Genomic DNA, 15809 nt, shown 5'->3' on the forward strand with positions numbered 1-15809 from the left:
AAATGGCACAGCTTTTCCCCACTTTTAGACATCTAGAGCCCTTCCCTCCACCCCACCCCACCGGGTTTATATTTTTAACTATTTATGCACACGTTTTCCTGTGACATTCAGCAAAAATATTGATGTAAAATCAGAAATAAACAAAATGCCAAACTGATCAAAAACATACATCCAGTCCAAAAATACAGCCAAGTGGGTAAAACCACAGCTAAAACCAGTTCATGCTGTGTGATTGAATGTCTGAGTGAATAAAAATATTCTTGCCTGGTTTTAGAATTTTAATAATTCCGACACTTCCGTCCTTAAAATATCCCATTTACGGTGACTATTGCCAAGAAGAAATATGTTGTAAGTTTTGGTATTTGTATTAAACTGTTAGATAATGTCCAGTGTTGTGCAAGCAGACTTGTCTTTCCCCTGCCGTCTTCTCTGAGGGGTTGAGGGAACCTTGGGATTTGTGGCGATGCAGGAAGGTAGAGGGTGAGAAAAAGACTCTGCTTGCAAGTGGAAATCAGTTGTGCAGTTGGGTGGACATCATCGGATGATGTTATTTGATACTGAAATGCCTTTCTGTAAAAATCATAATAATTCAGAATTTTCCAACTTTTTCCCTCATTAAGGACAAAAAGGCTTATTATTGATGTGATACGAACTCAGCCAGGAGAGACACTTGTAAAAATCCTGGAAACACCAGCAACTGAAATTCAGGTAACTAATCCTTCTTTTTTCCCCTTCTTGTTTTCGACTGCATCAGACCAACATGCCTACCTACCTGAATCTAATCCTCCTTCTGTCTGAGTAGAATAACTTTGGTTGTACTGTTGGTAACCAGGCCTTAAAACAAAATGTATTCTTCTGTTTTGGCATCTTTGCAAAATGTTTGGAATCTGAAGACATATAGGACAACTAGTGTAACAGGGTTCTCCCCCCCCCCCGCCTTCTCCCCCTGAACATCCTCTCCACAACTGACTGTGGGAGTTCTGGAGAAACCCCAGAACAGCATATGGTGGAAAGAAGAGAAGAGATCATTTCATCAGATATGACTGAGGCATATCTGTTAGTGGGCGGTTCCCGAGACCAGATGGATGGAAGGTTGCCTGCTCTTGATGGGATCACACTCCCTCTGAAGGAGCGGGTACGTAGCTTGAGGGTACTTCTAGATCCATAGCTGTCACTTGAGGCTCATGTGGCCTCAGTGGTGCAGTGCTTTCCATCAGCTTTGGCTAGTGCCCCTATCTGGACAGGGATTGCCTAACTTCTGTTGTTTATGCTCAGGTCACCTCTGTTATATTACTGCAATGTGTTATATTGAGGGCTGCCTCTGAAGACAGTTCAGAAACTTCAGCCGGTGCAGAATTCAGCAGCCAGGTTGCTCACCAGAAAAAGACGGTTTGAGCATATTACACCCATCCTGGCCTGACTGCACTGGCTGCCGATTATCCTCCAGGCCCAATTCAAAGTGCTGGTTTTGCTCTATAAAGTCTTAAAAGGCTCAGGACCTCAATATCTCAAGGACCGCCTCTCCCCATATGAATCAACCTTCAACGTTGCAATTATCATTCACGGCCCTTATTTGTGTGACGCTTCCATGAGAGGTCCAGAAGGTGACAACATGAGAACGGGCCTTTTCTGTGGTGGCTCCCCATTCGTGGAATGCTCTCCCCAGGGAGACTTGCCTGGCGCCTTCATTACATATCTTTAGGCACCAGGCAAAAATGTTTTCTCAAGTAGGTGTTTGGTTGATCAACATTCTATTGCTTTTCAAATGTGTTTGTGGAAGGGGGGGTTATGCATTTGTTTTTGTTTGATTATCTATTTTGTATTCTCATTTTGTATTTTTCTGCTGTGAACTACCCTGGGATCTTTGGATGAAGGGTGGTATACAAACAAATAAATAATATTTCCCCCCTGCCCCATCTCTAAGAGACTTTTGGCAATGTATATGTCCCTTATCCCCCGCTCCCCTGCTGTTTTATCCAGTCAACAACCCACTAAGGTAACTTATGCCTGGGTGAAACAGTGAACCTAGGTTTTTGTGATCCAGATCTTACTATCTAGCCATTGCATGCTGGCTCTTGATTAAAGCTTTGATACATTATTTCTAAATAGGTCAGTAATAATTGCATATAGCATTTTAAAATATACTGGTATCCGAGCATTTTCTCATTGTAGAACACTCTTGTATTATGGTGATTTCTGTAGGAATTCCTTCCAAATGCACATTTGAGTTTACAGCTCAATCTTAGCATCAAACTTTATGGGATCTACAGCACAGTTACCTGCAGGTGTTTGTTTTAACTTGCTTAAAATGTTCTGTTGATGCTTCACTAGTTTTCCAGGAAGAAGAAAAATATGGGCTTTGTATATGAAATGAAGTAGTTTGAACTTGAGTTTATTTGGCTTGCCACATGAACATAAACTTTATGGGGAAGCTAGGAAATTTCATGGGAACACTTGTGTTTAAAACCTCTACACACTTTATGTAATGTTATTCTTCAGAATCTTCAGATATCACTGTAAGAAGCTAAATATACAGTTTGTCTAATTGTGATCTATTTTTGAAATGTCATACAAGCTGGAAAGAATTATTAAGGGTAGGAAAATGCATCTAGAAGAGTAGCCATTACAGGAAAGGTTGAAGGAACTGGGGGTCCAATTCTGTCTTGAAAGCTGGACTAATCCCAAAGCTAACTACCGTAATCCATGTAGGAAAGTTATAACACCCATGAGGTTAATGCATGCATGGTTAATAGGCTTCATTGTTCGTATAAAGGTGTAAACTGCTCTTTCTCTTAGGAAGCTGAGCACTTAAAAATAATTGAAAAACGTGCAATCTTGGATTCTAAAACTCCAGAAAAAATGAAACACAGTCAATCTATTCTTGAAGAAGGGCAGCTACCACTAGAACAAAAGAAAAGGAAAATCCAGAGGAACCTCCGGACACTGGAACAGGCTGGACTGGTTTCATCTGAAAACAAGTACCAGGAAATAATCAATGAAATAGCAAAGGTACTTTGAATATTGTTAAATTTCTCCAACTATGTTTGCCCATTGATAATAAAAAGAAAACAATTCAATGTACTGCAACGCACACACACACACACACACACACAAATCAGTTTCCTTGTAAGCATGGTGTTGGTTCTCCTACACTAAATTTTGGGCAATTCCATCCTTTCACTGCAGCCTGTAATGTTTAGTAGCCACTCTCACTGTCTGTAAAGGGTTCTTGGGGAGGGGGAGGAAGGGAAGAGTAGACATGGTTTCACAAGCTGCTTTCCACTTTCACAACATTGAATACAAATCTGTATGACTCCTATAGCCATCAGATTCTCCATAATAGTTAGCTGGAATTATTCATTACTCAATGGAAGTACTCAAGAACAGGTAGTTTGCTTATAAAAGCATTCCCCATCAATTAAATGAGAAGCCTGACACCTCTGTAGAAGTAAAAAAAATTTTGCATGTTAGCATGTAAAAGAAATCAACTAATATGTGAAAACTTTCTTTAGGATATCAGAAATCAACGAAGATACAGACAGCATCGAAAAGCAGAACTGGTGAAACTCCAGCAGACACTAAATGCACTCAATTCCAAGAAAGCTTTTTATGAAGATCAAATAAATTATTACAACACTTATATCAAAACCTGTTTAGATAACTTGACAAGAAAGTAAGTGAAATACTTTTTTTAAAAAAGAAAATTCAGCACTTTAGCATCATAGGTAGAAAGCTTCAATATTATCAAGTTACTGGATGGAATTAAATGTAGCACTAAAGATGTTGTTCCATCAACAGAAGCATTTCTGCTTGCTCCACATAAAGATCTTTATTCTGTTTTCCCTGCATCTGTTTTGGGACTTCACCCAACCCTCCAGAACAGATCAGGGGAGGGAGGAGAGGGTGCTGGAAGCCTTGTTATGCTAGCACAGGCACCCCCAACCTTCGGTCCTCCAGATGTTTTGGACTACAATTCCCATCAGCCCTGACCACTGGTCCTCTTAGCTAGGGACCATGGGAGTTGTAGGCCAAAACTTCTGGAGGGCCGCAGATTGGGGATGCCTGTGCTAGCAGGAGTCCTTGCTCTGGCTTCTGCTGACGGTCCTGGGTAGCTGAATCACTAGAAATCCCTTGAAATTTACTAAAACAAACACTGACCCATGCCTTAACATAAGACTTTGGGTCAGTGTTCGAAACTGCCATTGTTCTAGGTGCATTTTGTGAAGGAAATTTCATTAGGGTGAGCCATTTCTGAGCCCTGGGCGCAGTATTACGCCTAAGAGTTCTGATTAAAACTGCAGTGTGGAAGGAAAGGAGGACCCCCCTTTTTTTTTTTTTTTTTGCATCTCCACTTCCAGCTACTCTCTGAAGACTCAAGAAGACTTAAGAATATTACGGGGATGGGCAGGGGAAGGACTAGACCATGTGAAAAAATGAACATAATATTTTAGCTGCAGTTCATTCATTTTCAGATTTGCATTCTTGTTATTAAAAAGTGTGCCTGGACATACTGTTCTTTTTGTTTGTTTGTTTGTTTTTTACTCACACATGTGTGTGTGAGTATGTGGAGGGATAAAATATAATTGATAAATTCCCTTACCTACCCATCAGGTTGGCTCTTCCATCCATCTCACCAACCAAAACAGAATTAAGTTTTGGCAGTGCTAACTTATCTGCATAGTAGTACAGCCATGGTTACTTGATCCCTCCTGAGTAATGTTCTGAGGTGCCGGTGGTGAGTGGGAACAGAGGCAAAAGAGGGTGGGACAATGTGTGCATGTTCTGAGAGCCAATTAGAGAGGTATGGAGGGCCACATTCCCTACCTCTTACCTTAGCGGTGGCAGCTGGACATTCTATATCACCTGACTCTTCCCAGCGGCAGAAGTGAGTGATGAAAAGTAATGGGGTGGAAACAATGGATTATGTTCCAAAACGTGTTCCAACAAACCCTTATCATGTGGCAAGTTATGGTTTCCTTTGTTCTAAAAACAGGTAGCAGGTAGGAAGAATATTAACTTGATTAATTGTTCTAAAAACATCTGCCTTTATTAGGGAACAGGGTAATGTTGTATGTGGGCTAACACCTGCTTACATCTTTCACACTTTACAGAAATTCGCGGAGATCAATCAAATTAAATGGGAAACAAGAGGAGAAAGGAAACAAACTCAAGAACATTTCGCTGAAGTATACAGCAGCTCGCCTGCATGAAAAGGGGGTTATACTAGGCATTGATGAACTTCAGCCTAACCAGTAGGTTTTGCACCCAGTATTTTCAGAACATTTGCTCTGCTCTTTGACTATTAAACATTTAATTGACTATCTTATAACTTTATTTACATTTTTGAATTATTTTTTTCTCTTCTAAGGTTTAAGAATGTGATGTTTGAAATTACACCTGGTGAAGAAGTGGGTGACTTTGATATCAAAGCTAAATTCTTGGGTGTGGAGATGGAAAAGGTGCAGCTCCATTTTCAGGTAAATCTTGCTTTTAATTATCTGAATGCACGTGAGTCTCTCTCTTTCCCTCTCTCTCTCCCCCTATTAAAGTGGCATGCTTCCCACTTTACATGATTGCAATTATGCGCATGGGGGCCTGGAACGTAATCCCCACATAAGTGAGGGGATCACTGTACATGCACAAGATCAAATGGCCTTGAGTTTATGGTTGATGTGAGGTTTTAATTGGGGACTTCAGCTCAAACCTTCACTGCTATACTGCTTAATTTTCAGTCATTTTAGTGGATTGTGCCTGTTGTCATCTTTATGTTTTAAAGTGTTTGTTTTTTTGTTTTACTTTTGAGACAAACCTGAAACAGTCCAGCTGATACTCTTGGACTACTAAAAAGTGTCCTCCTCCCAATATATATATATATGCAAAAGTCTGTATTGTTATCAGACACAAACTGGTTGAGTTAGCTCTGTCATTCTATTATTGGCCTTACCAGACAGAGGCCTGAAAAAATGCTTGTCCTATGCATTCCTTAATTAAGCACTTGTCTGTTCTTGCTGTACAAAGATTTATGGTATTGAGGCTTTTTTGTTCGCTAGATGGCAAATTATGAGATGCTTGAGAAGAGGATTGCTAGAGATATTGTCTGTGCATTTTTATTTTTATTTTTATTTTTAGTATGTGATATGCATTTGAATGCAACATTGAAATAAAATTTATGGTTTTAAAATCAGTTTTTATTTATTGCAGGATTTGCTTCAAATGCAGTATGAAGGTGTCTCTGTAATGAAAATGTTCGATAAAGCAAAAGTAAATGTAAACCTCCTTATATTCCTGCTGAACAAGAAATTCTATGGAAAATGAAGCCTAATCTTATTGGACTCTGCTTAAAATAATCTGCAGTTATGGGTCTTTGTGTTTTAACTATTTGCTATTATACAGCAGGTGTTTCTTCAAGAAAGTCCAGAAGAATGTACTTATGTGCCTTTTTCATCCTTTGATAAAACAGTAGTAGCATACAAAAATATGAATCAACTGAAACACTTCCAGATTTCTGTGGTGTAGGTACTCAATTAAAATGGATATGATTTAGTGGCATTGAAACACTGTGTCTCTGATCTCTTTAAATATGCAGGACATATATTTGGACAGCATATATAGAATTACTTTCCCACTAAAAATTATATACCCCAATTACCAAATACAATTCTATTTTAGACAATTATTCATAGGGAAAATAAATGCTAATTTGTCTCTACAGTATACTTTTGGCAAATGTTTCTTTAAAGCCTATGGCTCTTTTCCAGTGATCTGTCAATTGTAAAGTGAATTATTGTGCAATTCAAAGTTTTTATAGGTAATTATAAATTTAACATTTACTGTATAAAATATATATTTTGCAATTCATTCCTACTAAAATGCACTACTGCCTCATTGAAATCTTATATACACATCCTTTTAATTTATGTGTAAAGGGGCAATTTGAATAGTGATCAATTTTTTGCAATGTACTTGAGGTATTTTAAAGAAATAAATTGTGCCTGTCTTTTTTGTAAGAAAAGGAAAAAAATCCACAAATAAAATGCAATAAATCAGCACCGTAGTTGGTCTTATAAATGCTCTCTTTCAGTATTGTTGTATTGTTTTTATAACTTGTGTGTATGTTTATGTGTGGTTAGTAACTGTTGTGGTACTACTGTGTCTGCCTTTGCAAGTGTGGAAACCTCAGAAGTTGTCTAAAGAAACGATTCCTGCTCCATTTCTAAAGATGAGTGATGTTCTCTAAATTTGAAATGGTTTGGAGCGGAAAGGGTTTGACTACAAAAGTAAGGTAGCGCCCTTATCCTCCACATTGACTCTCTTGTGTTCTACTTCCATTCCACTAGCTCAGTACAGTTAGCTCAACCTGCTCCTCTTTAAATAATCAGGGATGCCCACAAAAGTGCTTTTCCTGCTTCTTTAGGGAACAGTTGCGCAGAGTTTTTCTAAGACATGCCCAAGCCCCAGCTTCCTATATGAAGGATAATATTCCTCAGCAGTAAGAAATACAAATATAACTTTTCCTACAGTGAATTCATTGTCCCTGGAGGTGATTAATGCCTCCTTATGAGAGGAGACAGTGGTAAAACCACTCCTTTAAAAAACCCTCCCTGGATTCAGAAAATCTAAGTAATTACCAGTCGGTTGCCAATCTCCCCTTCTTGGACAAGGTTCTTGAGCAGGTGGATGTGGAGCACATCTAGGTGCTCTTGGAGGAAACTTGACTTTCTATCTAGATCCATTTCAGTTGAGTTTTAGGCCCAATTTTGGCACAGAAACTGCTTTGGTTGCCCTGTTGGGAGAAGTAAAAGGTAAAGGTACCCCTGCCCGTACGGGCCAGTCTTGACACACTCTAGGGTTGTGCGCTCATCTCACTCTAGAGGCCGGGAGCCAGCGCTGTCTGCAGACACTTCCAGGTCACGTGGCCAGCGTAACGAAGCTGCTCTGGCGAACCGGCACCAAAGCAGCACACGGAAACACCGTTTACCTTCCCGCTATAAAGCGGTACCTATTTATCTACTTGCACTTAAGGGTGCTTTCGAACTGATAGGTGAGCAGGAGCTGGGACCGAACGACGGGAGCTCACCCCGCCGCGGGGATTCGAACCGCCGACCATGCGATCGGCAAGTCCTAGGCGCTGAGGTTTTACCCACAGCGCCACCCGCGTCCCCTGTTGGGAGAAGTGTGTCCCTGTTAATTCTCCTCAACCTCTCAGCAGCTTTCGATACTATTGGCCATGGTATCCTTCTGGAGCAGCTGTCTGAGTTAGCAGTGTGTGGCACTTCTTTGCAATAGTTCTGGTCCTATTTGGATGGTTGTTTCCAGGATGTGATGCTTGAGGAGGGCTCTTTGGGATCCATGGAGCCTTCAATGGAGTGTTTTTCAGGGTTTGACTATCCTCCATGCTGTTTAACATTTACATGAAACCACTGGATGGGGTTATCTGGAGTTTTGGAGTATGTACCTTCCATCAGCTTTGGCTTGTGGCCCAGCTGTGGCCCTATCTGGACAGGGATAGTGTAACTTCTGTCATGTATGCTCTGGTAAAGTATCAGCTCATTTCAAAGTGCTGGTTTTGACCTATAAAGCCTTAAATTGCTCAGGACTGCAATACCTCAAGGTCCGCCTCTCTCCATATGAACTGACCTGGACACTGGAGTCATCATCTGAGGCCCTTCTTTGTGTGACTGCTCCACAAGCAATTCAGAGGCAGGCCTTTTCTGTGGTGACTCCACATTTGCCGAGTGCTCTCCCCCGGGATGCTTGCCTGGCGCCTTTCCTTTTATGCTCTACTTGGGGACTTTCTAGAAGAATCTGTTTGGCCACTATGAGAAGCAGGATGCTGAATTACTGATACAGCAGGAACCTTCCTATCTCGCATGCCCATCTAGAATACTATGCTACAGGGATAGTAGCATAGTAACAGTCATTGTGCAAGGGATTATGGAGAATGCATGAATAACTTTAAGCCCTTTGTATTAATATAGCATTCATCTAGCGGTAGAATATCTAATCCCAAAGATCCTCCAAGTAGCTACCAATAGAACAAAAGAAAAGGAAAATACTGAGGAACCTCTGGACCCTGGAACAGGTTGGACTGGTTTCATCCAAAAATAAGTACCAAGAAATAATGAAATAGCAAAGGTACTTTCAATATTGTTAAATTCTCCAACTATGTTTGCCCATTGATGCAAAAAAAAAACCCCAAACCCAATTCAACTGCACTGCAGTACACACACACAATTTTAATATTTCTGAGACTTCCATCCTTAAAGTACAGTGATAACTCAGGTTAAGAACTTAATTCATTCTGGAGGTCCATTATTAACCTGAAACTGTTCTTAACCTGAGGTACTATTTCTGGGTTAGTGGAGTCTGTAACCTTAAGCATCTGTAACCAGAGGTACCACTGTATTCCATTTTATACAGAGTGGATTTTGCCATGAATAAAAATGCTTGGGCTTTTGTATTTGTATTAAACTGTCAGCTAATGTCCAATGTTGTACAAGCAGATTTTTCCTTCCCCTGCTGTCTAAGGGACTTCAGGTAGCCTATATGTATGTTTTTCCTGCCACCCTCCTGCTATTTTATCCTCACGTTAACCCTGTAAGGTACCTTAGGCTCAAAGTTTACTGGCCCAAGGCCACTCAGCAGACTTTTATGGGTAGGTGAAGAGAACCTGGGTTTCTGTGATCCAAATCTTCCTATCTAGCCATTGCAGCCTGTTTCTTGAGAAAAGCTTTGATATATATTTTTTTCTAAATAGGTCAGTAATTATTGCAAATAGCATTTCAAAATACATTTTGGCCCACAACATTTTCCTATTATAGAATGGCAGCTCTTATATTTTGTTGAATTTTGTAGGGATTTCTTCCAAATACACATTTAAATCACAGCTATAAGATCAATTGGAGACAAAACATAAAGGATCTACAGCACACTTACCTGCAAATGCTTGGTTTAGCATGGTTAAAATCCCCTGTTGATGTTTTTTCTAATGTTTCAGGGAAACATTTTGATGGTCTTTGTACGTGAAATAGTTTGAACTTGAGTTCATTTGATTCCGTCACATAAACATGTGAAAATGGGGAATGCATGGGAATATTTGTGTTTAAAATCTTTCACATGCTTTTTGTTGAGCTCGTCTTCGAAATCTTCAGAGATCACTGTAAGAAACTAAATATACAACGTGGATTGCTTGTGATATGTTTTTGAAATGTTGTGCAAGATGAAAACAGTTTACAGTGGGAGGAAAATATAAATATAGAAGACCAATCATCACAGGGAGGTTTGAAGGTAATGGGGAGCCAATTTTATCTATAAAGCTGAGTAAAAGCACTTTTAAAATGAGGTGAACATTTTAACTCCCCCCCCCCCCCCAATGCACTGTTCTGGCAGTTCTTCTTAACCTCCAGAGCAGATTGGGGATCCCAGAGGAGAGAAAATGGGGTGTTCCTTGCACTGGCTTCTGCTAGTGGGTCTGGATAGTTGAATCTAAACAAACTAAAATCAGGATATGTACTGGACATCACACATCAGAAAATTACTGAATGTTTGAATAATCCAACAAAAAATCCTTTCATGGAAGACTTTTGATACTGTTTTTCCATTTAAAAAACAACAACTCTCAAACATAAAACAATGAATCTGTTTTGACAGTGCTAATATATTAGAACAGAATGCCTGGAGGGGAATATGGTCACCTCACAATCAAGAAGACCATACAACTCAGAGCTCCTGCATTCAGGTACATAATTTCTCTTCAAAACAACTCATTAACTGGGAATATTTGAAAGCTTTTACCCCCACTCGGAAGGGGAATGTCAGCAGATACGCTGAGATCAAAACAAGGTAGTATAACAAACTTTCTCAAGCTGCCGCAACATTGGGGAGAAGCCAGGGCAATGAGCCAGCACAGAGATAAGATGGCATCTAGTCCAATTAGGACTGCAGAAGATACAGCGGAAATAGATACAAATGCAGTGCTCAATGTATTCTCATTAAAGAAATGATAACAGAAACATGGAAGGGAATGATGACTCTAATAAATAAAGTGAATGCAATGCCAGAAAAATTAGTTGGAACCATATTTGGTATTTCAGTCCTGTCCTTGTAACCAATCAAATGGTAAATGAAAAATTTAAGACATCATGGGTGGTGGGAAATAAAGAAAAATAATGTACAGTAGTTCCTCAGGTTACGTACTTAACCTGAAACTGTTCTTAACCTGAAGTACCACTTTAGCTAATGGGGCCTCCTGCTGCCACCACGCCACCAGAGCAGGATTTCTGTTCTCATTCTGAAGCAAAGTTCTTAACCCAAGGTAATATTTCTTGGTTAGCGGAGTCTGTAACCTGAAGTGTCTGTAACCTGAAGCGTATGTAACCTGAGGTACCACTGTAGAAGGAATAAATTCAGGATTGCTGTGGGAAACAATGAAGGCAGTGTTTAGACGCATATGTATTTAAAAAGAGATTAATATCACACACGACAACAAGTTCAAAACAAATTTGCAAACAGCTGCAAATTAAGCAAAAAGAACTAGAAGCAATAGAAATTGATAAAATGATGAATAGAAATAGAGGAAACAATGGAGCAATTACTATATTTAAAACAAAAAATATTCTTAATATGGGCATAAGGGATCCAAACTATTAGCTGCCAGGTTGCAAAAAAAGAGAAACAAAGCAACAATTACAGGTATAAAAATGAAGACAAGAGAAAGGCTTTCTAGCAGAAAATTCATATGTGGTGGGAAGTCTCGGAGGCATGCTCAGAGTTCAAGGATAAATTCCATCCAGGGAGAAACACTGGGTTGTGAAGCAAGGGAGTGACCATGGGGAGGGTTCTGAGAGCCAGATAGAGAGGGAAGAGGAGGAGGATTGAGCTGTAAGATTCCCCTCCTCTGTCCTAAGGGGTGGAATATCTCATCCAGGCAGCTGGAGATTCAACTTCCTGCCAGCAGTGGTGACTGATGAAAAGTTATTGCATGGAGTGGGGAGGAAAGGGAAACAGTTGATTCCTCAATCCTAAAATTATTACTGCTTTTGCTCATGAATATAACGTTCCAAAATGTGATCCAACAAAGCCTTATCACGTGGCATGTTATGGCTGCCTTTGTTCTAAAAACAGATAGAATGTAGGAGGAATATTAGCTTGGTTAATTGTTCTAAAAACATCTGCCTTTATTCAGCAAAGGAAAAAATGTGTGTGGGTTAATGTCCGCTTACATCTTTTACATTTTACATAAATTCACAGACATTAATAAAGTTAAATGGAAAACAAAGGGGAAGGAAAACAAACTTAAGAGCATTTCACTGAAGTATATGGCAGTGAAAAGGGTGTCATACTAGGAATTGATGGAGTTTAGCCAAACCAATAGGTTTTGCACCCAGTATTATCAGAGCATTGGCTCTGCTCTTTACCTATTAAATATTTAACCTAAGTATTTTATAACACCTTATTTAGATTTTGTCTCTTATTAAACATTTGTCAGCTTTTGGGGTTTCATTTGTGTTTGTAGTTTTTAATTCAATAATTCTTTACCAAAATACGTACTCTCATATACGTGTTTTTCTCTTGTAAGTTTTAAGAATGTGATGTTTGAAATTACACCTGATAACGAGGTAGGTGACTTTGATATCAAAGCTAAATTCTTAGGTGTGGATATGGAAAAGTCACAGCTCCATTTTCAGGTAAAATACCTTGTAAGAAATAAATCTTTGTACAGATTGGATTTTGAGATGAGAGTAGAAAAATAGACAGGAATTCAAAGAACCTTGCAACTTTTGTTTGTTGCTTTGGTATTGAGACAAAACTGAAAAAGTCCAACTGATGCTCTTGAACAAACGAAATGCAAAAGAAGTCTGCATCATTATCAAACACAAACTCGTGGATTTAATTCAAACTACTCACAGACCGTAAAGAAAGGGGAGGGTTTGCCGTCCCGAACCTAAAATTATATTATGAGGTTTCATGTTTGTGTTGGATCAAGGATTGGATTGCGTTGAAAAACACGGATTTGTTGGATTTGGAGGGATTCGACGCCAGATTTGGTTGGCATGCGTATTTATGGCAGGAAAAGGAGAGAGTTCATAAAGGATTTGCCAACCACGTTATCAGAGGAGCGCTACTTGAGGTATGGAACAGAAATAAGAGACTTATAGAAAAGGACACCCCATGGTGGCTGTCACCAATCGATATCCTAACAATTAAAAAAGCCAACATGGAAGGTCAAAGATGGACCTATGAGGAATTACTGGTAGGAACAGACAAAGGGTAGAGACTCAGACCCTATGAAGAAATAAAAGACAAACTAACGACTTGGTTACAATTTTACCAAATTAATGCGTTATGGAACGAACATAAAAAAATAGGGATGAGTGAGAAAAAGTCTAGATACCAGGTGGAAATAATAGAAGGAAACTCTAAACTCCTATCTAAAATGTATAATCAACTACTAGACTGGGACACCAAGGATGAAGAAGTAAAGGAAGTTATGATCAAATGGGCCATGGACCTTGGATATAACTTAGAGTTTGATAGGTGGGTGAAACTTTGGAACAAGGACATGAAATTTACAGCATGTGTTGGACTCCGAGAAAATTTACAAAAAATGATGTACAGGTGGTATATAACCCCTGTGAAATTGGAAAAAATGTACAAGACCTGCTGGAAGTGCAAATCAAAAGAGGGTGACTTCCTTCACATGTGGTGGGCCTGTGGAGAAGTGAAAAGGTTTTGGGGACTTATTTACGATGAACTAAAAAAAATATTGAAATACACATTCCCTAAAAAACCTGAAGCTTTTCTCTTAGGAATGGTCGGGGAGGAGATAAGACGAGAAGATCAAACCATGTTCCAATACGCAACGGTAGCGGCCAGGTTACTTTTAGCGCAAAATTGGAAAGCCCCCAATATTCCAACTATCAGAGAATGGCAATCCAAGTTATTTGAGTATATAGAGCTAGCAAGGATGACACAGAAGATCAGGCATCAGAAAAATGTAAAATTTATTAATGATTGGAATAAATTCATTACATACATAGAAACAAATTTAGGAAATATTAAAATTACAGTAGGTATAACATAGAGCCTGAGAGGTATTGATAAAGATGGCAAAAAGAAACCGCAGGAAGATAAGGTAAAAATAGAGCTCAAACCGTGATGGAGGGAAGTCTTTTAATGTAACGTTGTAATTTGTTATGTGTATGTGTTTTTGTTTTTTTTTGTTTTTTCTTTTTTCTTTTTTGGATGCGTTTTTTGTTTGATATGTCATGTTTGATGTTGTTGGTTTTCTCTTTTGTTTTCTGTGTTGAAAAAGAGCCTAATAAAAAGAATTAAAAAAACAAAACAAAACACAAACTTGTGGAGTTACTTCCATCATTGCATCATTTACCCTACTAGACAGAGGCCTGTAAAAGACATGTCAGGTCTCCAATGAAAAAAATGCTTGTACTCTATGCATTCCTTAATTAATTACTTAGCTGTTTGTTCTTGCTGTACAAAGATGCATGGTTTTGAGGCTCTTCTGTTCTCTAGAGGGCTGGTACTATTTTCTGTGCTGTGGATGACAAATGAACTAGGCTTGAGAAGAGGGCAGCTAGATGCTTTGTCTACATATGTGTTTTATTTTTTTGTATTTGATCATATGCAGTTCCATAGATCTTCCTAACAGGAAGAGAGACCATTCATGTTCCACTGTGAAATCTAGGAAATAAGTGAGCATCTGCCGGGTTGTTACTGGCATTTATATTTCGAGAATGGATATACTTTCAGTTGGGGAAAGTGTACTGGGGTAAGTACAATAATCCCACAACTTACACATATTTAACTTGAGTGCATTCAACTTTATATGTGTGGCCAATAATAATAATTTTAAAGGGTTCTGTAAAAATGGTGTTGGCAATCCCTCCCACCATTGAGCCCAATGGGTTTTGACCATGCACGATTTTTGCTTTAGGCATGATCCCCATGTAAGCTGCAGGCTTCCTGTATGTTTTTCCTGTGTGTCTGTGAAAATGGGGTGAATATATCTTATTTATTTCAGATCAGTACTAAACAGGGGTACTGTACAAATGGATCTGATGTGATCTTTAAAAAATAATACAGTAAGGTTTTGGCCTTCATGACTTAGGACCAGGGTAGCTTGTCTCTATATAGGCACATTAAGATGTTGAGAGACTCCTGAATATAAACTGGCCTGAATATAAAGACTGAATATAAAGACTGGCCTGAATATAAACCTCACTTTTTTTCCAAATTCTGACTGTGAAAAGTTAAAGTCTAGCTTAAATTCACAACCTTACAAAAATTGGCTTTTACTATATCGCTGCTGAAACAGACATACAGTAAAACTGAACGTATGTGCCTGCGGAATTTTAATGGAGTAGCTTATATTTGGGGGTTGTGTTTGTTTGTTTTTCCCCTTGAATTTTAAAGGTGTGGCTTATATTCAGATGCGGCTTATATTCAGGCCAATACGGTACCTCTGTCTTTTGAGATGCTAGTAATGGCCAGAGGACATTTTCAGTGGTGGCACTCCAGTTAGGGAATATTCTACCCAGAGATGCTCTTTTGGCACATATCATTGTTTTTAAGATACTGGACAAAGAACTTTTTTATTTTGCAGAGCTGCTTTGATAAAGCGTTGAACCATTTTCCTGATTGTCTTTTGCAGCAAAAACAAGCCTTATGTGACACCTCAAGGACCAATACTGTACATAAAGTATGACAGTGGTTCCCAATTAGCTAAGGACTGTGGACCCCCTGTTTTTCCAAGCCATGGACCCTCTACTTTTGAAAATGTTGATATTTTT

At 39.1% G+C, this 15809-nt stretch overlaps 1 protein-coding gene across 3 annotated transcripts in view; it reads left to right on the forward strand.

The window, feature by feature from the left end:
* IQGAP2 (IQ motif containing GTPase activating protein 2) overlaps positions 1-7049 on the forward strand; it is a 132820-nt gene extending 125771 nt beyond the window's left edge. For all 3 annotated transcript variants that reach the window (XM_079995285.1, XM_079995286.1, XM_079995287.1), the window contains 6 exons: positions 621-708; positions 2797-3009; positions 3513-3673; positions 5112-5252; positions 5369-5477; positions 6202-7049. In XM_079995285.1, the coding sequence (XP_079851411.1) occupies positions 621-708; positions 2797-3009; positions 3513-3673; positions 5112-5252; positions 5369-5477; positions 6202-6315 (826 nt within the window). In that variant the 3' untranslated portion in view covers positions 6316-7049. The remainder of the gene's footprint in view (positions 1-620; positions 709-2796; positions 3010-3512; positions 3674-5111; positions 5253-5368; positions 5478-6201) is intronic.
* The last annotated feature ends 8760 nt before the right edge of the window (positions 7050-15809 follow it).

The sequence above is a fragment of the Podarcis cretensis genome (assembly GCF_951804945.1).
Source record: "Podarcis cretensis genome assembly, chromosome: 11".
NCBI classification, from domain to species: Eukaryota; Metazoa; Chordata; class Lepidosauria; order Squamata; family Lacertidae; genus Podarcis; species Podarcis cretensis.